Source organism: Lithohypha guttulata (genome assembly GCF_036872675.1).
Source record: "Lithohypha guttulata strain CCFEE 5908 chromosome Unknown scaffold_1, whole genome shotgun sequence".
NCBI lineage: Eukaryota > Fungi > Ascomycota > Eurotiomycetes > Chaetothyriales > Trichomeriaceae > Lithohypha > Lithohypha guttulata.
In genome coordinates this window covers 5,611,854-5,632,250 of record NW_027042750.1, presented here as the reverse complement: position 1 = coordinate 5,632,250, position 20,397 = coordinate 5,611,854, and the positions used below count along the sequence as shown (strand labels likewise).

At 49.2% G+C, this 20,397-nt stretch overlaps 8 protein-coding genes across 8 annotated transcripts; 4 read left to right on the top strand and 4 right to left on the bottom strand.

The window, feature by feature from the left end:
* Positions 1-630: 630 nt before the first annotated feature.
* Positions 631-1,587, bottom strand: LTR64_002073 (uncharacterized protein; the record flags this gene model as incomplete). The annotated part of the gene is made up of 1 exon (XM_064896447.1): positions 631-1,587. One exon carries the CDS (start codon positions 1,585-1,587, stop codon positions 631-633), a length of 957 nt encoding a protein of 318 aa, XP_064759134.1.
* Positions 1,588-2,574: 987 nt separating this feature from the next.
* Positions 2,575-4,395, bottom strand: LTR64_002072 (uncharacterized protein; the record flags this gene model as incomplete). Its single annotated transcript, XM_064896446.1, has 1 exon — positions 2,575-4,395. The coding sequence occupies one exon, from the start codon at positions 4,393-4,395 to the stop codon at positions 2,575-2,577; it is 1,821 nt and encodes a 606-aa protein (XP_064759133.1).
* A 1,937-nt stretch (positions 4,396-6,332) lies between these two features.
* Positions 6,333-7,849, top strand: LTR64_002071 (uncharacterized protein; the record flags this gene model as incomplete). The annotated part of the gene is made up of 2 exons (XM_064896445.1): positions 6,333-7,328; positions 7,379-7,849. The coding sequence occupies 2 exons, from the start codon at positions 6,333-6,335 to the stop codon at positions 7,847-7,849; spliced, it is 1,467 nt and encodes a 488-aa protein (XP_064759132.1).
* A 1,992-nt stretch (positions 7,850-9,841) lies between these two features.
* Positions 9,842-12,526, top strand: LTR64_002070 (uncharacterized protein; the record flags this gene model as incomplete). The annotated part of the gene is made up of 1 exon (XM_064896444.1): positions 9,842-12,526. One exon carries the CDS (start codon positions 9,842-9,844, stop codon positions 12,524-12,526), a length of 2,685 nt encoding a protein of 894 aa, XP_064759131.1.
* A 908-nt stretch (positions 12,527-13,434) lies between these two features.
* Positions 13,435-14,801, top strand: LTR64_002069 (uncharacterized protein; the record flags this gene model as incomplete). Its single annotated transcript, XM_064896443.1, has 2 exons — positions 13,435-13,626; positions 13,944-14,801. 2 exons carry the CDS (start codon positions 13,435-13,437, stop codon positions 14,799-14,801), a joined length of 1,050 nt encoding a protein of 349 aa, XP_064759130.1.
* Positions 14,802-15,143: 342 nt separating this feature from the next.
* Positions 15,144-15,587, bottom strand: LTR64_002068 (uncharacterized protein; the record flags this gene model as incomplete). Its single annotated transcript, XM_064896442.1, has 1 exon — positions 15,144-15,587. One exon carries the CDS (start codon positions 15,585-15,587, stop codon positions 15,144-15,146), a length of 444 nt encoding a protein of 147 aa, XP_064759129.1.
* An 889-nt stretch (positions 15,588-16,476) lies between these two features.
* Positions 16,477-18,711, bottom strand: BPL1 (biotin holocarboxylase synthetase; the record flags this gene model as incomplete). Its single annotated transcript, XM_064896441.1, has 1 exon — positions 16,477-18,711. One exon carries the CDS (start codon positions 18,709-18,711, stop codon positions 16,477-16,479), a length of 2,235 nt encoding a protein of 744 aa, XP_064759128.1.
* Positions 18,712-19,473: 762 nt separating this feature from the next.
* On the top strand, positions 19,474-20,323 carry LTR64_002066 (uncharacterized protein; the record flags this gene model as incomplete). The annotated part of the gene is made up of 2 exons (XM_064896440.1): positions 19,474-19,985; positions 20,038-20,323. 2 exons carry the CDS (start codon positions 19,474-19,476, stop codon positions 20,321-20,323), a joined length of 798 nt encoding a protein of 265 aa, XP_064759127.1.
* Positions 20,324-20,397: the final 74 nt, after the last annotated feature.

The following is a 20,397-nucleotide window of genomic DNA, read 5'->3' as shown; positions in this document are numbered from 1 at the left end:
CGCGAGATGTTACGCATTTGCACGAATTGTTACATGTTTCGGACAACGTTGGTATCGTGTTTGCTCCAACACGGTTGGCAAAGATACAAAATGGTTTCCAAAGTCCTTGAACGCCAGCGCTATGCAAGAATTGAAAACGGAGAAAGTGTACGTATTGCAGAAATGGGTCAAGACAACAACAAGCTTCATCGCATGTTCGTTGAAATCCCTTCAGCGTATCGACAGTGTCGCTAGATGCTTGATCAGGACGTTGCGGCGATTTGCTCTCAGGCAATCTGCCATTTAACAGGTTGAGAAGACATGCAGCTGGGGTTTTGCAGGTCATCGAATGCCTCACCACGAATCTCGAAATAGGTCGAACTGTATAATGATCGACCGCTAAGTCGTAGTCTGTGAAGATCAATTGTGCCAAGCATTCCGTTATCGTTGATCTTCAGCAGATTCCTCTTGGCACCCGTCGTGGGGGCTCCTGACTATGCGCTGTGCGAGGACGGCGGAGTATCTTGGCGCAAGTTTCGGCCTTGTTTCGTGCCGGCAGGGTGCTGTTCTTTTCAGGTGGGTGTTCTATCGTGACTCGAATGCGTCATTCGCTTATTCCATGAGACTCGAAAGATTGAGCAACTGTGAAACTCAACCACTTGTGTTCTCCGTGTTCTTATCGTCGGTTTCCCGTTGTTCATCGGCAAGGACGCTCGGACTGGGACTCATTGGTCGGACACTTCTTGGCCTGGCATAGTCTTCTGATCTGAAACGTGTGCGCAAAGCACGATCGCATTCGAGTTCTTCATCATACTTGGTCATGACTCCTTTCATCATGCTCAGCCACTCTTCTGAAGCCAAGCTGTTGGGGTCGATGTTCTGACACATCTGAACGTATTCCCAGTATTCTGGATACCAGCCAGCAGACTCCCATCCTATCAAGGCGCATACCCGGCCTGAATCGTCGATAAGGATGTTGCGTGGACTGAGGTTTGCATGTGAAAATTTGAGCTCGTAGGGTTTGTCGGATTTGGGTCGATGTTCGTGAACTTTTTCGACGTAGTCACCGCGAAATTCTTGGGGCCTGTGGCCGCGGCGAAGGAAGTCATGGAAGGCGTCCAGGGTGTAGAATGGACCGACCATGCCTGGGCCGAAGCGGGTGTCTCTGGCAGCGCCCATGGTCGAATCTCCTATGACAAAGTGTTTCGGGGCTGTAATCTTTCTGAGCTGGTCAGTAAAGCGTCCTAGATCTGAAATAATGCGCCGCTTCTTGTCTATAGATAGATCTTTCCAACATGTGTCCAGAGAAGTGCCAGGTATTCCCTCATATTCCACCACTTTTCCTTCGGGTCTGTTGTAGACTGCGATGACTCGATATGCCGGTATAGAGGTGTGTTTGTCCACGAGCCTGAGAGCCTGGTATTCTGTACTTTCGCAATGTGTCTGCACTAGTCTATTGTTGCTCAGTCGCATAATGTCGTTGCCCGTATGTGGATCTTGCTCCAGCTTTCCAAAGTGCATCCGCCATTTTAGGCCGTATGGAAGCTCATCGTACTCTGACTGTGGCTCTTCCATGTTACTGCCGCCAAAGCACCAGCCAAAGACCATGACCACATCCAATAGCGGTCATGCACTTGTAGGTCCACAATACAGTGCACCAGTAAAGTTTCTGTAGCTTTTCTACCCACTTCCTGAGCAAGTCGTTCCTCCAGCCGGGTATTTGTGCTTTTCGGGTAGTTTTCCAGCTCTTGCAGTCTCGGGTGTGACCTTCCCAGGCTAGAGCTTTCGTGAGAGGTCAAGACGGCCGACTAGGTGACAAAAGTCTTGGTCTGTTGCATTCACTTTTCAAATTCGAGTCTTGGAATATCTCACAAGAGGTCGCAGTCAAACGGTCAATCAAGCATTGTCTCCAGTACGTTGGCAGGAATCAGTAAAGAATGTTGAGGGGAAGGGACAGGCAGCTGGAGAGGCCGAGGCAGAAGATGCATTCTATATGAATGGGTGTGAGGGCCTGTTGACGTCGGACTGCGACAGAACGAGGATGAGCAAGTTACATATGCGAGAGATGATCAGTACAAGACAAGAAAGCACGATCCTTTGAGGTTCGCAAGAAGAAAGCTACCACTCGAGTGCTAGCATCGAGTCAGTTGATCATCGATGGATCAGCTCGAAGCTGGCGTGGATTCCGGGGCGTATTAGGCTCAAATGCACGAGTAGAAGTAGCCTCCAGGGCATGCAAGGGAACGATCGGCGGCTTGTCCCGGTGTCCAAGAGACAGTCCGAATGCCCGGAATCGTGCCTGGCGCGGACATCATGTGACCTGAGTGTGGGGGTCACGCTTGGCTTGATCTGAATTCTCTATATGAGATGATGGCTTTTGCTTTCAAAACACTGCCAGTGCAAGAATACATCATGCGGTACTCTGTGAATCACGTCAAGGAATAAGAAGCCGGATGATTACCAGGAATGACCAACAAATCCCGTCACCACCATAAGGATATTCTGATATAGATAGATGAATCATTGTATTTCCGTTGAGGCTTAGACTTTCCACTGTGCCAAGGCTGATATATCAGCACATCCCAATCTAACTATCTACACTTTCGCCTCGGTGATATCCTTGCCATCCAAACTAGAGCTTCCCGCCGACTTTCTCATTTGTGATGGGCGTCTGATTTGCTCCCATTCCTGCTCATCCTTCAGAGCATCCGTGTTATCAGCAGTGATATCCACTACCTCATCATCGACCTCCTCTGGCAAGGCAAGGTTGAGGAGGAGTGAGACGAACGCTGTGACAGCGAAGCCAGACTCGCACACAAGCTCAATGGCTTGCATCAGACCCAACAAGCCTCTGTTGTCGCCTTCATAGGTGAAAACGTAGTGAAACCATGAAGGGACCAAGGTTGCACCGTAACCGAGAGCTAGAGAAGCTGTCAGAATGAATCGATTGCGTCGAGTGAATGGTACAGTCGAGATGATACGGATACCAGACACAGCAACGGCGCTGAACAGGAAAGTTGTCATGCCACCGAGCACTGGACCTGGAATAGCGACTAGAGCTGCCGCAAATTTGGCAAATACGCCAGAGATGATCAAGAAGAAGCAGCAGAAGTAGCCAGCCTTGCGGTTGGCGCACCTGGTCAAGGCAATGACACCATTGTTCTGCGCAAAGGTCGACATCGGTGTAATTGTGGCAAGACAGGCCAACATGCCGTTAAAACCGTCGGCAAGTACACCACCCTGAATTCGAGAGTCGAAGAGCTTGCCCTCGACCTCCAGCCTCGATACATCACAGGTAGCGGTGATATCACCAATAGCCTCCATCATCAGGACCAGATACACCGCCATGAAAGGGAGAATCATTGGCGCGTAAACTGTGAGTGGGAATGTATGAACCCAGATGAACGACGCAGCCGGTGCAGTTTTGATCCCGGCATCAGAGAAGTAACCACAAGCTGCAGCAACAACGCATCCAACGAATAGACCGACAACGACAGCGCAAGACTTCATGATCGGAGCTCCAAACCTTTCGGTGATAATGATAGTTATGAAGACCAGAAAGCCAAGCCCAACGAATTGTGCGCTGCCCCACGGTGCTGCCATTGGTGCATTATTGTTTGGACAAAGTTGAAACATTCCTGTGGTTGGCCTACTCGAGCAAGCGCCGCTACCACCTGCCCAGTTCAAGAAACCTGTCTCGATGAGGTGAACACCGATGAGCATGACGGTGGGACCGGTGACTAAGGGTGGAAAGAATTTCCTGAGGACTTTGGCCGGAGCGAATGAGAGACCGATTTCGAGTAATGCACAGAGCGCGCCTGTTCCAAGGATAGCACCGTAACCTCGTGGACAAGGCAGCTTATTGCCAGCAGCATCCAGCGGGCAAAATCCATTGGCATACATCTGTGCCAATCCTCCCTGAGCGACAGGAATGGTTGCAAACGACGTTCCCACCACCGAGATTAGACCAGTGCCGATGTAGTATCTAGACTTGTAGATATGGAAGCGCGTGATCTGGATGGAAGAAAGAATGCCGCACACAATCAATGATGTCGAGACCAAGTAAGCGGACTGTCCTGTAAGGTTCGCACCGCCAGTGCCCGAAAGGATGATTGGAGGAGTAATGACACCAGCCAACATAGCCAAGGCGTGTTGAAAACCGAGTAGCATTCCTAGAAGTAGCGGCATCTTTTCGTTGAGTGCGAAGAATGGTGCGGCTTTGCGAGATTTCTTCATAAAAGGCAGGTTGGGTCTGAATAGGAAGCCATAGTCGTAGTCGCCGATAAGACCTTCCTTTGTCGTCAGGTTTTTGACAATCCTTCCTGGCTTCTCCTTCAACCTGTCCATGAACGGACGCTGAGGAGGTTCCATACTGGGACCAATACGGTCTGGGGCAACATACTGGTCACCACCCATAATTTTCGATTGCTGTCGTTCAGGAGAAACCAAAGTCAAGGACAGGTTTCGTTAACTATAGGCACTGCTGAAGCACGTTAACGATTTAAACAAGGTGAGCCGCAGGTAGCGTTCTTATACTGTAGAAGCGTGGCCTGTTGTTGAAGAAGTTCCGTGAACGAAGCACGGTGAGATCACAGATATATCACGATCTATCTGAGCCTACTCGTATCGTCGCTAGAATTTGCATCTCTAATCCATCTGAACTGATAGCGAAGCCTCCGAAATGGCAATGACTCGTTCCGACAACTTTGTCCAGCGAATCAATCTTTTGGATCGGCGGCTTCCAGCCGAATGAAGAGCCACGGCAAACCCCAATTACAGCAAGCTGCTTGAAGTACTACAGACACATGGATCGCGGAGAGGGCCTACAGCTTAGGCGGGTTGAGGATTGAAGACCTGGGACCTCGATCTGGTCGCGTGGACACGATAGAGCAGGATGAGTTTCGAGATAAGAGAGTGTTGACCAACGAATGAAAAGTCGCGTTCAAACGTGATAATGCTTGTGTGCAGAACGATGGTTGGCCAGAGTCTTCTATCTTGACGCCACACATGCATGCGGCGGCCGATGAATCTCCTTCTGGGTTAGATGAGCATCAGATATCTTGAGGCGGAGACGTGTCATGGCTCAGATCAGCTGCCGCAGCAGTTTGTGAATGAGCTTGTTGAGCCGGCAACTATGTGCTATTAACATTTCTTTTCCAAAGTCGAGCATAGGTGCGCATTCCTGAGTCGAACCCTACTTTCATTCCACATGCAGAATTGCATCAGAGCTCGCAGGACCTGGGTTGGCAAACAGCCTTGTCGGTTGCATCTCGATCAGTTCCAGGAGATCTGCAACCGCGTGAAGCAGACGGCAGCGCAGTGGTGGACGAGATTAGCGATCGTCGTGGCTCGCTTCGAGAATAGGTCTTCTGAACTCGCCCTCTCACATCTGGCAGCCACATCCATCATCATTCTACGTATGAATGGTTGTTGGTCTTCGATAACGTTCACAGAATCTTCCGTCGTGATTCTGCCTACTGGTCCCTATACTGGGGCAAGCTTCAGGCCAATGGAGGTACTCTGGGTATCACTTGGGCTGCAGAAGCACATCAGAATGATAGTTGTGCTTTGCTAGCTTGACTCGACAATGTCTCAGAGTGTCCCAACCAACGTTGACTAGCTGCTGTCCAAAGTCAATCGTAGAACAATCTTTGCCTACATATAGGATGCACAATTTTCCCAGTACGACGACGCTTCGGTTGGTTCTGAATATGCATGAAAGCTCTTCGAGACGAACAGTAGGACAAACAGAATAGAAACTATGAGTATGCCGGCTGTGGGTGCACCTCTGCTCAGCCGTCTTCGTGGCGTCTTTGCGGATGCATCATGATAAAATTCGCAACAGGTTGGCTTACTGGTACAAATGGGACATGAATGTCGGCGACAGCTACACTGACCTTAGCTCCTCATTAATGCTCAGATCGTGAGAACACAAGCGGCACACTGGTTGAATAAACAGGACAGAATGCAGAAAACGCAGCGCGTCGTAGCATGGCTTCTGGCGTAGAAGAATGAAAAATGCCGGCGTAACCATGTTTGTCAGTCTCAAAACCGGCATTACGCGATCCAGCACGATGTGAGCATTCTTCCACGCCTCCATCTGCGGCGTGCCTGCTTGATTTCGGTGCTCTCGATCGCCGGTGAATCGCATGTTACAAGGTTTCTCAAGACAACGCTTGCACAAGCAGACGAGCTACAGCTCCTGACACAGATGAACACAGTCGATTGTCACAGACAACTTATATTGTGATGAAGTGGTCCACCGCTCGTGATCAACATGACGCGTCGCAAGCACAATAGTCGATCTATGAAGTTTGTCACTTTCGCACTTTTGCTCGAGGATGAGGATGAGGATGGACGGCCTTGCTTCTGAGGATTACCACAACTTCTCTCAACCATCGCCATCCACACATCGATTACCAACGTTGAGTGGCGCACAGGATCTGCTTGACACTATCGAAAAGCACAAGCCGATATCAACACATCTTCGAGCCCTGGACAACACCCTCGGCGCTTTTGGTCATGGATTTGCTGAATATGGAGGGATACCAAAGGGCACATTGACCGAAGTCTACGGACCACCCGGCAGTGGTAAAACACAATTTGCACTTCAACTCGTCGCAAACGTCTTAGTAAAGGACGGAGGCGTGACATGGATCGACACTGCTGCGAAAGTGCCTCTGTCTCGTCTCAATCATCTACTGTCGTGCTCCGATGCAGGTGAAGATCGAGCTGTCCTATTGAACCAAGTGACTGCAGGCGAAGCTGCATCTCTTCAACCCAAGTTCGAATACGCCTGTATTTCCAGCCTCTCACATCTGCTTGGCAGGGTGCTTCATCCATCACAGGATTTCCCGTCCGTAACTACCAGTCTACTGGTCGTTGATGACTTCTCCAGCATTGTATTGACTGGTCTCCCACAAAACGACAAGCTTGCCTCATCGTCTGCGGCAAACGGTAGCACTCTATCTCGAGATGAGATCATCGCCAAGTCAATTGCCGGACGTCGCGCAGCCATGCTGAACTCCATCTCCGCAGGCCTAGCACGTCTAGCAGCTTCTCGAAATATAGCTGTCGTTGTCCTCAACAAAGCCAGTGCCAGTCGACAAAACGGAACTAAGGACGCCATTTTGAGGTCGGCTCTTAGTACACAGCATTGGAGTGAAAATGTTAGCACAAGAATTGCGATATACCGGGACTTCTGGCCGACCATCGATTGGTCGAATTTGAGCCACGAAGAAGCGAAGAAACAGAGAAAGCGTCGACAATGGCCACTTCGAGTCGCCGAGGTGGAGAGAATAGCAGGTAAGGAGGTAGTCACTACAGGTGTCCGATTCGTCATATCAAAGGTATGTTGATCGAGTTCATGTCATAATACATCGAGGCTAACCACTGGCAGAGTCGCCTACAAGCAGTAGATGAGCCTCCAACCACCATACAAGTCAAGGATGTTGCGCCCAGGTCTTCATCCACCTCTCAGCAAGACCAAGAGGAAGCTGTTGGCAATCTCGAGTTACAGGATGCTGGAGAGCCAGTGGATCAGGGCCTACGGATGCCCGAGGACACGGCAGACGTGTCCTCCTCTAGGGAGAATTTAGCACTAACAAACCGCCCCTTAAAACGGACAATTGACGAGGTTGCTGATAGTGAAGATGAAGATGAGGTATCGATGGAAGATAGATCAAAGAGCGACCGGGCTCAAACTTCAGCCCCACCAGCCAATCTTGGTGGGTTCCTACCATCATCTCAACTGACCCAAGGTGAGCCAGTTTCGAGTTCACCGCCAGTGACAAGGAAGTTGTCGGGGGATCTGAATTCAACAGTGTTGGACGACAACGACGAGGAGGAAGAAATGTTGCTCAAGGACTGAGGTATTGGGTTACAGTCAGATGATGTCTATTGCAACGTGATAGACTAGTCTTGTATTGAGGCATTGTATGTACGACGGACATCGTGCCTCACGATTTTTGCCTCGCTGCGGGTGGAGACTTTGCTCTGAGCATCTACAACAAGGCCAAAGTCGCCGCCGACTTCTTTGCCCGAGTTGAGTAGTCGCATGCTTACAGTCCATACATTTCCTGCCTCGAAGCGTCGACCGAAAGACAGCTCGCTGCTCAACAGAACGCGATTTGCTATACGAGCTTCTGCGACAACATAGCTGTTATCATCGCTATTATTCTCAGGACACAATGAGGCGTGGAAAAGATTACCTTTTTCTTACCACTTACTGCGGCATCACCTCGTAGATTATAGCCTACAGCCACGCTGCTGTAGTCTTGCGTTCGGTATAGGGATGAGCGATTACCTGAAGTTTAATGTACTCATAAGCTGCAAAATGACGACGAGGACAACATAGCTGTGATCGCTGCCCAACTGCAATGCTACCAATAACATCCAGCACGGACATCTGACACTGGACGGCTGCATGAGCGCCTAGGTAAGGTCTCCAAAGTCAGGCGACCTCGAATTGTTTCATTGCGGATGCTGCAGTAGTATATGCACGGATGCGCGGTGTGTCAACGCTAGAAAATGAAGATGGCTAGAGAGAAGAAACGGTTCAAGTCGTACCAAATTATCGACGAATGAACTGTCGCCAGTCCCGGAAAGTAGATTGTGACTGGTCACAGCCTCCGCAATTTCCGGCATTACTGGTGCAGCGTCAGGCAGCATAATCGTGGCAGCATAGATTCTCTGCGCGTGGTGTCGCAGCTGGAAATACATGCAATTTAGAACAGCCTGACGAACGTTGGGAATAAGCCTAATCTGAAATAGCTTGCTTGCGACCAATGCCATGAGGGACTTGCTGGAAGTGTATACAAAGCTCGCATACGTTTGTGCGACGGAAGGAGGTCTCGAAGCGTACGAATATGCGGAGAGACTGATTACTGACTTGGCTCAACATCCCATTTTGTGAACTGCTGACAGACGTGCTGGCGAGCTAGACTATACTGTAGCTTCTTTACGACGGCCGATAGCATCGTGGCATGAGTGGCTTGACAGTTGTTCGTCTGTAGACCAGGCGAGAAACCTCTACTGTTTCTCCTCTCCATTGCTCCTGCAGAATGCATCGTGCTAAGGCTCGTAGTCACTGCAAGTAAATAGTGCCCAAGCCCAGTTCCCCGACCATTCCATTTCGCCCTCATATCCGCGTGATACGCCAGGCAAGAAGTTTAACTTGTTTCGGAAGCATCGTCGACCTCGAGATGAAGCGGTGAAGTCAACATCTGAACGCACAGACGAATTACTCGGGATATCAATATCAGCTGCGGCGCCGTCCAGGAAAAGACTTGCCAGCGCTGCGAAGCACTCAGAGAAGGAATTTTAGTACCTGCCCCCCGAATGACGCCAGAGCTTTGGCCAATAAAGTCTCCAAGAACTTGAAACAGGCTTAGCTCCCTCATCAGTCAGTGCTCGACTGACAATTCGCCGAATTGGCAACCACGCTCAGTCCATCCTTCCTCACACCAACCGAAGTCGCATTTTGCGCCACTGTGCTCAGACCTTTACTGACTTCGTTCTTCCTTTCGAGCTGCAGACACGAAAATATAAGTGGAGTGGGTTTTAATCGAGGCATTTTCATTCAGCATAGACAGAGTGGACACGTTCATCAAAGCGCTTCCTTGGGTCACAAAAGCATCTCATTGAAAACGTGGTAGTACAACATCTGGTCTCGATCAAACCAGTTCTTTGTGCAAGCAAAGCTCCCAGCACTGCACTGCCGTTAATCCATACTTTCGAGTTGCAGGACCTGTCAACTATTCCTGTATCACCTCAGATGCAAGTACTACAGTGTCTCGCTTGTGCTTCTGTTGCACCTCGTACTTTGTCCGACAGATGATGATCGTTCGCCGGCCTGGTCAGGATGCATCTGGGAAATAGGCATACATCCCCCACCGGCACGATACTGTCCGATCACTCTCAGTCACGCCATTCTCTTTTCAAACCGATGTGGATGCAGAAACTTCTCGGTCACTCCATCTTTGTGAAAGACGAATCACGTTGTCAAAGTCCAGAGAGTGTCAGTAATAGCATTGATGACACATCGCCCTGGCCGCCGGTGTCTCTACAAGGCCAGTGGAATCACTCGACGCAACCAAAGGACAAAGAGAGACCTATTACCAGCTTGCCGAGACAGACGACCTTTAAAAGGCAGAATTCAGAGCGACGTGAACGACTATTTCCCGTCGACCCAGTATCGCAGGAACGTCGTGCTGTCTCGGCCTCACGACATACATCGACATGTGATATGCAAAGGCCGCGTGCCAGATCATCACCACCACCAAGCTTCACTTTCCGTGCATCAGCCCCAGCTGTCTCTTCTACTGTCGAAACGCCGCTGCTGACAATTAATGCTCCTGCACTGCCCGTAGAGCTAGCTCCTCCGACCCCTCCTCTACGTGAAGACAGTGTCTTTGAATACGAGGAACGTCCGTCGCGGCCATTATCGAGGGCATCTTCTTATTGTTGGGACGACAGTCACCGAGCTCAGCTACAACGTGAACTTGACACGAAATGGATATTGAATTTGTCTATGCATTTCCGAGATAAATCCGATCGAGAAAAGTTCTTCGTGACATATGCCGAAACGCCAACGAAATGGCGTCGAGTGACAGTTTCCTGTGATTATCGTCGCGCTGAGATAGGATCCCTCGAAATTGATTTGAAGGAATTGCAGTTTCAGAGGGACAAGAGTTTGGCCATTTACGAGGCAATCCACGAGTCATTGCCAGAAATTCAATTCTACGAAACAGTGACTAACCTCAAGTTGGAAACAAGTGAAGGTAGGTTGCATGTTCATGTGACGGAGGACGTCAATGAGATCATTTCGTATCCTCAACGATCGATGGTGCGTCATGTCCTTGATGATCCAAATCCATCTGCTAGGCCAATGCAGCTGTGTGAAAGTGAGATTGCCTTTGATGCTCATCTGTCAGGTTTTGTTTACCGAGTATGGCATGAAGGCAGGGCCTATATAAAAAAAGAGATTCCTAGTCCGGACACCGTCGACGAATTCCTATATGAGATCAATGCTCTACATTCTCTACGAGACTCGGAACATGTCATCAAGCTGGAAGCGATCATTCTGGATGATACAAGGCAGGTAGTCAAAGGGCTGTTGATAGGATTCGCGGAGCGAGGTGCAATTGTTGACTTGCTGTACGACCATAAAGGCCGAATTCCGTGGGAACATCGAGAGCTCTGGGCTCGCCAAGCTGTTACCGGGCTTAGAGATATTCACCAGGAAGGGTACGTGCAAGGAGATTTCACTTTATCGAACGTTGTCGTGGATGAACAAAACCACGCCAAGATCATCGACATTAACAGACGAGGTTGTCCTGTTGGTTGGGAACCACCAGAGATTGCACAGAAGATTGCGAGCAATCAGCGAATTTCGATGTATATCGGTGAAAAGTCGGATTTGTACCAGCTCGGGATGACCTTATGGGCCCTGGCCATGGACGATGATGAGCCCGAACGGCATGACCCTCCTTTGACGACGGATGATTTTCCGGCCGAAGTGCCAGACTGGTTCAGAGAAATTGTGCGAATCTGTTTATCGAATGCGCCACGAGATCGATTATCAGCAACCGAGCTTGTCAAGCTATTTCCAGCACTCACTGAACCAAACAGCGATATTGTCCACCCAGTTGGGCTTTCTCCTCGGCCACACAGCCTCTCACGACTGGAGCCCAAACAGTACATCGATCCTGGTGCTGCTGTTGAACGTGATGACCTCGAGAGGTTCAAGCATGAGCAAGAGTTATTGTATTCACCACAGAGTTCTAAGGATGACTGGACCTTTACATACCCACAATCATCACAATATGACATTCAGAGCACAGATTCAATGTTCGAGAATATACGAGGCCGAGCCCTTGCGAAAGACAGGGCATACAAGAGCCAGGGAGAGGATTCAACTGATTTTGAGCTTGGTTATCATGATGACGATGATCTGGTGTATTCTAGCGCCGCGCTTCGTGGGTTCTCACAAGGTCGAGACGATATCTCCGATGTCAAAGATCAACGTTCTTACCAGACTAACCCGAAGAATTTGATTCTCCCTGGTACGACTGATAGCGGCTTGGAAACGACGAGGATCGTGCCAACCCAAGCACCCCAAACACCCAGCCCATTTCGCTTGCCAAAATGGCAAAGGTCAAGGTCAGCAGATGATCTAACACCTAAAACGAGTAAAGTACGACTATCGACAGATACGTTGAGAGGTTCTCCCGAAATCAGTCCTCGAACGAGTACACTGGATCTGCCGGAACGACCTGCGTCTGCTGGTCCGATTCAGTCAGAACGCAGTAGTAATGATACAATATACGCTTGCGATGTCAGTGTCGGGGAGACAAATTTCTCCGGCACCACTGCATACATACGAGGATCCGATTCCGAACCAAGTGGCCCAAAGGTACTGGTAGAGCCCTCGCCTCATGACCACCACGTTTACGAAGAATACAAAAATATGCCCACAATTCCGATACTCAAGAACCACGAAAATGGCTACGATGAACCTGATATGCATGAATTGACGAAGATATGATTTTCTATGGTTGAAGATGAAATGATAATGACGATGTGTAGGATCCAGGGGAAATTAACATTTATCGAGGATTTCTGGCGTTTACCTTTTCAAGGACAACAGCTCGACTTGAAACTACATTGGTTGCAGACATGTTGGAGAACACGAGACTCTACATAGGCATGCATTGACAGCAGAACAAAATAGAGAAAATGGGGGATGGAAAAGGAAATCCTGAGGAGGGAGACCAGATAGCAGATCCAGCATGTGGTGAATACTGTGTTATTTTGAGGCATGTTTACAAGGAGTTCATTAATTATGTGTCCCTTGGCTGAAGTTGGACCGCGAGGGTATATAGAACAATGGCATCGAGGTTTAGGAACCGATTGAAGTTATATTCATTACGTATTTGATCTATTTGTGTTTCAGATGGGCAGCTGTTTGTTGTTGTCTGTACACAGGTAGTGGGATTGTGGAAACCAAATGAAGATGTTGTTCAATGATCTAGCGGCCACTTACCAAGTTCAAGGTATCCTTAGGCGTCAATCCTCCAGCGCTCGTTCGCCTATTGAGTGTTCAAGATGACCATTCTGTGGGGGACAAATTATTGCGGCGGCTACTTCTTCAGTCATGAATCTTTTGCTTGCTCAGAACTCCCAAGTCAACACATGTAGATCCATAGAAGAATCGTTGTTCTTGAGTTTATCGATGCATCTCACCAGCGTCTCCTTGTCGCGCGCGTGAATGCACTAAAACTCCGTCACTCGGTCTTACATACTAAGGCGCACCAAGGTTTCCAGACATGCTAGGTCGATGACTTTCGCGCCATGAGCCACCGGCCCTGAATCAACTTCGCGCACATCACCGCCCCTATCACAGCTCATTGACTCCTTGGAGGAAGCTTGTCTTCATGAGTCCATCAATCTAGAATGTCTTATATCTGTATCAACTGCTCTTACCCTTTACCGAACCTATACACGACCTACAGCAAAGCAGACGACAGAACGCTCGGCAAGGGTGTTCGACTTACCCAGTGTCCGAACTGTAAGCGCTTTGCGGACAAATATGTTGAGCATGATTATGTGGTGCTATTCATTGATTTGGTATTGATTAAGCCTCAGGTAAGTCAGTGCTTGCACGTCCGATGGACGGAATTGTGTTGATAGCGGGAATTGGTTGGAAAGCATTGCGGAAGTGGTGTTGATGGAAGCTGGTTCGTGGATGTGAGAGTCTTCCTACTGGTTTCTCGCTCGAAGCAGTCCTCGGCCTGTCAAGATGGGAATACGACCTTCCCAACTCTTCCTGAACCATCGGGATCAACCGCACCGATGATTCTGGGCTACCAGATCCACGAATCTAAAACACCCGACTATGATCCCTTCAATATGTGTGCAAAGTGATACTCACGAGATAGTATCTAACACATCTTATCCCACAGGTCTACCGTCATCTCCTCTTCAATCGTCTGAATTCTTCCACCTCCTCGCCCACCAAGTCCAGCTCAATTACCGACAAACTCGACCCGTCAATCCTTCGCCTTGGCATCCTCCTAGTCCTGTTCGATGTCTACATCACCTGGGCACGGATTGAGAAAGGCAATGACGCTTCGAACACGAAGGAGACATCACAAGCCGCGAGCACAGTACTGACATCCTGGCCTATTGTGGGACAGTATTTGTTCTTCCTCACACTCAACGTTGTCGCGACCCTGGCACAGCACTTCACGATTCGACTCCTAGCGCACTACATCCTGCGAAAAAAGAGTATGGAAGACAGGCACACGGGTAGGCTATCCGCAAAAGAAACGAGTAATGTTAGGGATTTAAGAGCTCACTCACGGCATACGTCCTCCGAACTAATCTCACCTGCTTCCACTTCCAGTGCACATCCAACGCAAGCATTACCACATCCTCAAGACAGCAGTGAATTCCAAAGTCTCACACCTGCCGTCCGCCACGCCACTCCCAGCGCTATCTCGACGGCACTCCTAGTCTCCAGCTGTACCAAGCTCTTCCCTATCCTCCTCGTCATATGGCCCACATCCTCGTCTTCTTCAGCAGAGAAAGATGGACCATTCGCTTCTCGTGCTGCATCATATATCAGCTGGGTTGTTCTAGTGAACAATATCGAGGCTTTATTGATTCTGCTTGACTGCGGATATATCATCGCCACCGGCTTAGCGATGGCCGGAATGCTAAGTCGGTGGCTGGTAGAAGGTTGGTTGTTGGGTGCGGTTGGATTGAGAAGAGATGATGGCGGACCTATCGGCGATCTGGTAAGCCTGCTAGGATGGTGAGATATCATTCAATGGCAGGAAAAAAGAACAGAATGTGAAAGATACTGGAACTACTAGTCTTTGTTCTCAGGTTACTTTTATCATGGTTGCATTCGACAACCACCTATCACTCCAACCCAACAGTTAACCAAAACGCTTGCCATGGACATCTCAATCGTGCCTACTTTCTAACGATTCCCGCGACTCCATAGCGTCCTCACCACCTCCTCATATGTCGTGGCGAATCCCACTCGTGCAACCCAGTGTTTAATGTCAGGATCTTCTTCCTCTTCGTCCCTCTCGATGCTAGGATGAACCACTACCTCTTTCTCACTCTCTTCTTGCTTAATCTTTACTTCGACTTCATCCTCCTCCTCCTCCTCCTCCTCCCTCACTCACTTCCATCTCATCCTTCTCCGACTGCCTAACCCCATTATCCTCACAATCCGCCTCATAGTTCTTCTTCTCCTCCTCCTCCTTGAACTCCTCCCAGCTCATATACCCCTTCACTTCCTCCTTTCTCCTCTCCCCGGCCTCACCACCATACCCACCACACCCGACACGCGGAACATACTTGTCAACCTCCTTCAAAAACGCCCAGCACACCTTCAAGTCCTCCTCCCGTGCCTTCCGTGCCTTTGCCTTCAGCACCGCCAATCCTTCCCTTGCGATATCCCTCAATCGCTTCTTCTGCCGCCGAGAGAGGAGAGTGGCTCTTTGAGCTGAGCGGTGGAAGGCTCGAGGCTCAGTTGGGATGCGGGCGTGGGGGTGGGGAGTGGGGCGGCGGTTGATGTGTGTGAATGGCATTGTGAGGATGGACTGAAAAGGGGTTTGTATCAGTTTTATGGTTGGGAATGGTTGTTGGTTAGTTTTGAATGAGGTTTGGATATGGTGTGATGTAGGGTACTTACTTGTGTTGTTGGTTGAAGAGAGGAAGAAGCTTTGTGGTTAGGTTTGTTTTTGTAGTGGTAGTAGTAGAACTACCTATGATTGGGTTGGTATGGTGTGAATTGAAGTGTTGTAGTATGTTGTATAGTGTGGTTGTGGTTGTGGTTGTGGTATGGTATGGTATGGTATAGTATAGCACAGTATAGGATAGTATACGTATCCTACTATACTCCACTACTTCTCGCGAGTGTATGTGAACGAACGACCGAACAACCAACCAAGCAAAAGCGACATCTACAGCGTAAAACATCGCGACACTTATGCCTTTCCCTCGAGGACCTTTTGCAGCTCAGATCAATCCAATCCACCCATGATACCCAATAATCAATCGCTATCGACATTGAGGACCTTTCTTTTTGTGCTCAATCTGCAGCAGACAGGCAACGCCAATATAGACTTTCGAGTTAGTGCCAAGAATGTTGGCGAGGTGTATCGGAATAGGCAAGTTGTGACCGCGGTGGAGACTGGGGTACCGAACTGGCGGGATGGGTTAAGGAGTGGATTGCATGTTGACTGGTGAGCTGGAAAAAGTTGAGTCATGCCCTGCGAAGGCTTAGAAGCCTGGCAAACAGGTATCAGTGAGGACATGGCTGTATGCTGTGATCTTGAGGTCGTAGTTGATCTTGATGTTGACCTTGATTAATCGCAGGTTGTTTAGAACATTTTCGTCTGACCTCACAGCACAGCATGCAACAGCACAAGATCAATTGAACATTTTTTTCTTTTTCGGCTAACCTGGTTCATAAGCCTACACCTTCCTCTTCACCAGTCCCCTGAAGAAATCAAAGCTGTTACTATCGCTCATCAGTGTCATTCGCCGCCCAGTCGGCCTCCAATCTCCATGGACATCTTCCAGCTCCTCGGCAATTAATAGTCCATAATCCCTCGTGATACCCTTAATTCGTGCCTTGACTCCGCCTTCACTCTCTACGGTCACGATCTGATCCATGTGTAGCCAGTCGCGGTAGTAGAGCTGCTCCATAGTCTCATCAAACCCGGTCTGTAAGAAAATGGTGTAGAGTGATTCGAACGAGGTCAAGATTGAAGCGAGCAGACGTTCGAGTTGGAAAGGTGGTGGAGAACTAGAACCAGGTAGGAGTGAAATAAGGTCATTGAGGGATGTGGTGGGAGCTGTGTTGCTGACATTAATGCCTGCACCACAGACAGCGATGTACTCCTTATTGTTGTAGTGTGCATTAACTAGAATACCGCCAATCTTGGTGTATTTCTCACTTTCACTGAGGCCAGGAGTGCGCGCTTTCGTTGGGTCGAGCGCATAGATGTCGTTGGGCCACTTGAGTTTCACTGGAAGTTTGGCATAGGTTTTGCGGTCGTAAGATTTTATGCCTTGCACAATTGCCATGGCCACAAGATACTGGATGAAGACAACCGGTGCGCTACCCAGGCTTGACGCCGGGTGGCGTATGACAACACTAAACATGAGACTACCTGCTGGCGAGACCCACACATTTGAGCCGCGACCACGACCTGCGACTTGAGTCGTTGCTGTGAATGTAGTGCCATGAGGCAGACGACGGAGGATGCGGGTATTCTTTTCGAGAATGGTATTTGTAGAGGTTACAACTTCGCCATACAGCAAGTGCCGTGCGAAAGTTGGGTTTTCAAGCTTTTGCTCCGAGACATAATGCTGGAGGTTGGAGTAAAACGCGTTGTGGTTGAAATAAGGTGTTTCTTTCGCTGAAGGATAAGTGGAGGAGTGGAAGATAAGAGTTTTCGGTATTGAATTGTAGTCGAGGATCTGGTCCTGTGTGGTATCTTCAGAGTTTTGAGACGGGATTGAACTGCCAGAAGTCTGATCAGCTTGTGCTTCCTTAACAGGAACGGAGGGTTGCGCATTGCTGAGAAGTGCCTCCTTCAAGCCATGCGTGTTCAGGCCTGCCTCAGCTATGTGGAACACGTCATTCTCATCCTTGATCACATCACCTATATGTTCTTCTTTCACTATTAGCTCGCTCAGGCTCTGTAGAACCTGACCAGCACTTGTGGAAGTCGATGCGGAAAGATGAATATGAGAGAGGGAAGGTACATTTTGCTCATCAGACACTGTCAAGCCAAGCTTGAACAGACAGGCCTTCAGGAAGTCCATCCGGTGTTTCTCGTCTTTCGCAAGCTCATCAACAACGTTCTTGAAGTTTGGGACATCCTCGTCAGGCTTTCTGAGATTCTGGCTCGCGAACCTGGACTTTGTCAGTGACCAGTCGTCGATCGCTTTATGGAAACCATAGACGAACTCTGGATGTGGGCCTGTCAACAGTGCAGCTCCCTGTCCGACTTTGCAATACACTATAGCAGCTCTTCCGACCCCAGCGTCTACGTCCAGCTTGTCATTGTAGTCCGCCAGTACCTCCACGCCCTGGTCTGCGAATTTGGGTGCATCGACAAAGACACCACCTCCATTGTAGTAAGATTTGAGGACATTCGGTATGGATCCAGAAGTAAATGCCGATCTGTTGATGGAAAGCTCGGCTGCTCTAGCTCCCTTCTCAGAGTGATAGATGAAGCCTCGAAAGGCGCAACCTCGACAGGTGCCCGGATAGAAAGCCAATTCCCGATCGCCTACCACTTCCAGCAACTTGTTACCAACTTCAAACTCGACGCGGCCGGTACCGTAGTAACCGCCGGCACAAAAACCGACATACCTGCCACCCTGCTCAACATACTGCCGTATGCGACGATTTCCAGCACCATTCAAGGTCCTGCAATAGCCCTGATCAGCACCACCAGGAAAGACCAGTGCTGCACAAGAGGATTGCCATGGTTCTTTCAGGAGCATATCACCAGTGACAGGGATGACAGCATAATTTGGCGAGAGAAGTCTTCGCAAGGTGTAGAGACAGTGTCGAACTGATTCGATAGTGGTGCCATTGCCTGAAGCCAAAATTAGATTCTCGTTCTTCCACCATGACTCGTGAGATTGTATCGCACCGGAGTAGACAAGTATATTCAAGCGTCGAGTAGACATGACTAATCTGAATTTTGTGGTGGTGTAGTGAAAGTGTTGCCACTGTTAGAGAAAGTTACAGCCGACCTCGAAGCTATACACTTCTACACCTTCCTGTCTTTTCCACCTCTCTTCTACCTTCAAAAAAGACTACTAAAGGCAGATATGGCCGACGAGAAGAAACATGTCGCTCAACAAGAACCAGAAGAAGAAGAATTTGATGACTGGTATGGCTCTTCACGCTGAATCAAACTGGTAAGTGCTAATGTTGTGCTACAGGGACAAAAGAATCTTCAGCACGGGCTGTCGAGGTGAGAGAAGTCGCGACCAAAGCTCGATAAGATGCTGAAGGATTTCTAGACGAGCAGTTGAAAATGAATGACTGTTACTACGATCACAAGGATTGGCGAGTATGCAAGAAAGAGGCGAGCATTCTTTTCGTTCCCCAACGATTTCCGATTTGTAGCTAAGTTTGACCAGATGGAAGCTTTCCGTGAATGCTGGAAACGACATGGCAATGAGCAGCGAACAGGAAGCAAGGATGCTTGAACATGGCCATCTCAACAGACACTGTAATTGAAAAGATGTGCGAGTACTACTCTGGTGGTAACTTGTATAGACTCATTGCCACAGGCACTGCTTCAGGCTGTCGGGGCATGGTTGGTGCCTGAAACATCAAGTGTTTTGGCGTTGCCACTCATGTAGCCGCCTCAACGCGTCGGACGTGTTTAGTGGTTGAATACTGTATAGCAACTTTCCTCTTCAGTAGACTATTCAACAACCATGCCGCAGTCATCGAAGTTCGCTCTCAGCGTATTAAGGTTATGTCAACGTCCTATTTCATCACAGTGTAGAGGTGTCGTACAGCGGCAACGTCTTAGGTTCTACAGTCCAACCTCATACTTGGCTGCAGAAACTGTTTCGCCCACTCCATCACCATCCAGAGTCAGCTCAACGGCCTCAGCAAATGGCACTGAGTCATCCCTGTCTTCGCCTCCTTCTTCGAACCTTACCCTCAATGAAACCGATCCTAGCCGAGTAGACTGGTCCAAATCCTTCCATGGCTTGTCCTCAGAAGCATTTCCTAAAGAAGCAGCCGACATCCTACTTGCACCCCTCGACCCCGAAGTTGTTGAGATCAAACCAGATGGAATCATCTTCATGCCTGAAATCCAGTATAGACGAGTACTAAACCGGGCGTTTGGACCTGGCGCATGGGGTCTCGCACCACGTGGAGAGACTATTGTTACAGACAAGGCTGTCACGAGAGAGTACGCACTGGTTGTATATGGCCGGTAAGCTATCGTTCTCCCTAGAATACCTGTACAATCTTACTAACACGCTCAGCCTCGTCTCGATAGCCCGTGGCGAGCAAGACTACTTTTCTAAAGAAGGAATTCCTACCGCGTCCGAAGGATGTAAATCCAATGCTATGGTCCGATGTTGTAAAGATTTAGGCATTGCAAGTGAGCTGTGGGAGCCACGCTTCATCAGGAAATGGAAGGCCGACTACGCGAGAGAGGTGTTTGTCGAGAACGTGAATTCAAAGAAGAGGACAAAGATCTGGCTGAGGAAGGGTGATCCAGTGGCTTATCCTTACAAAGAAACCGGCGGTCCAGTCAGAATGGTTTGATCGCGAAGACTTGGTTGTAAGACGCCTCGCAGATAACGACTTTCAGTGACTAAGCAAGACGCGCTCGGAAAGCA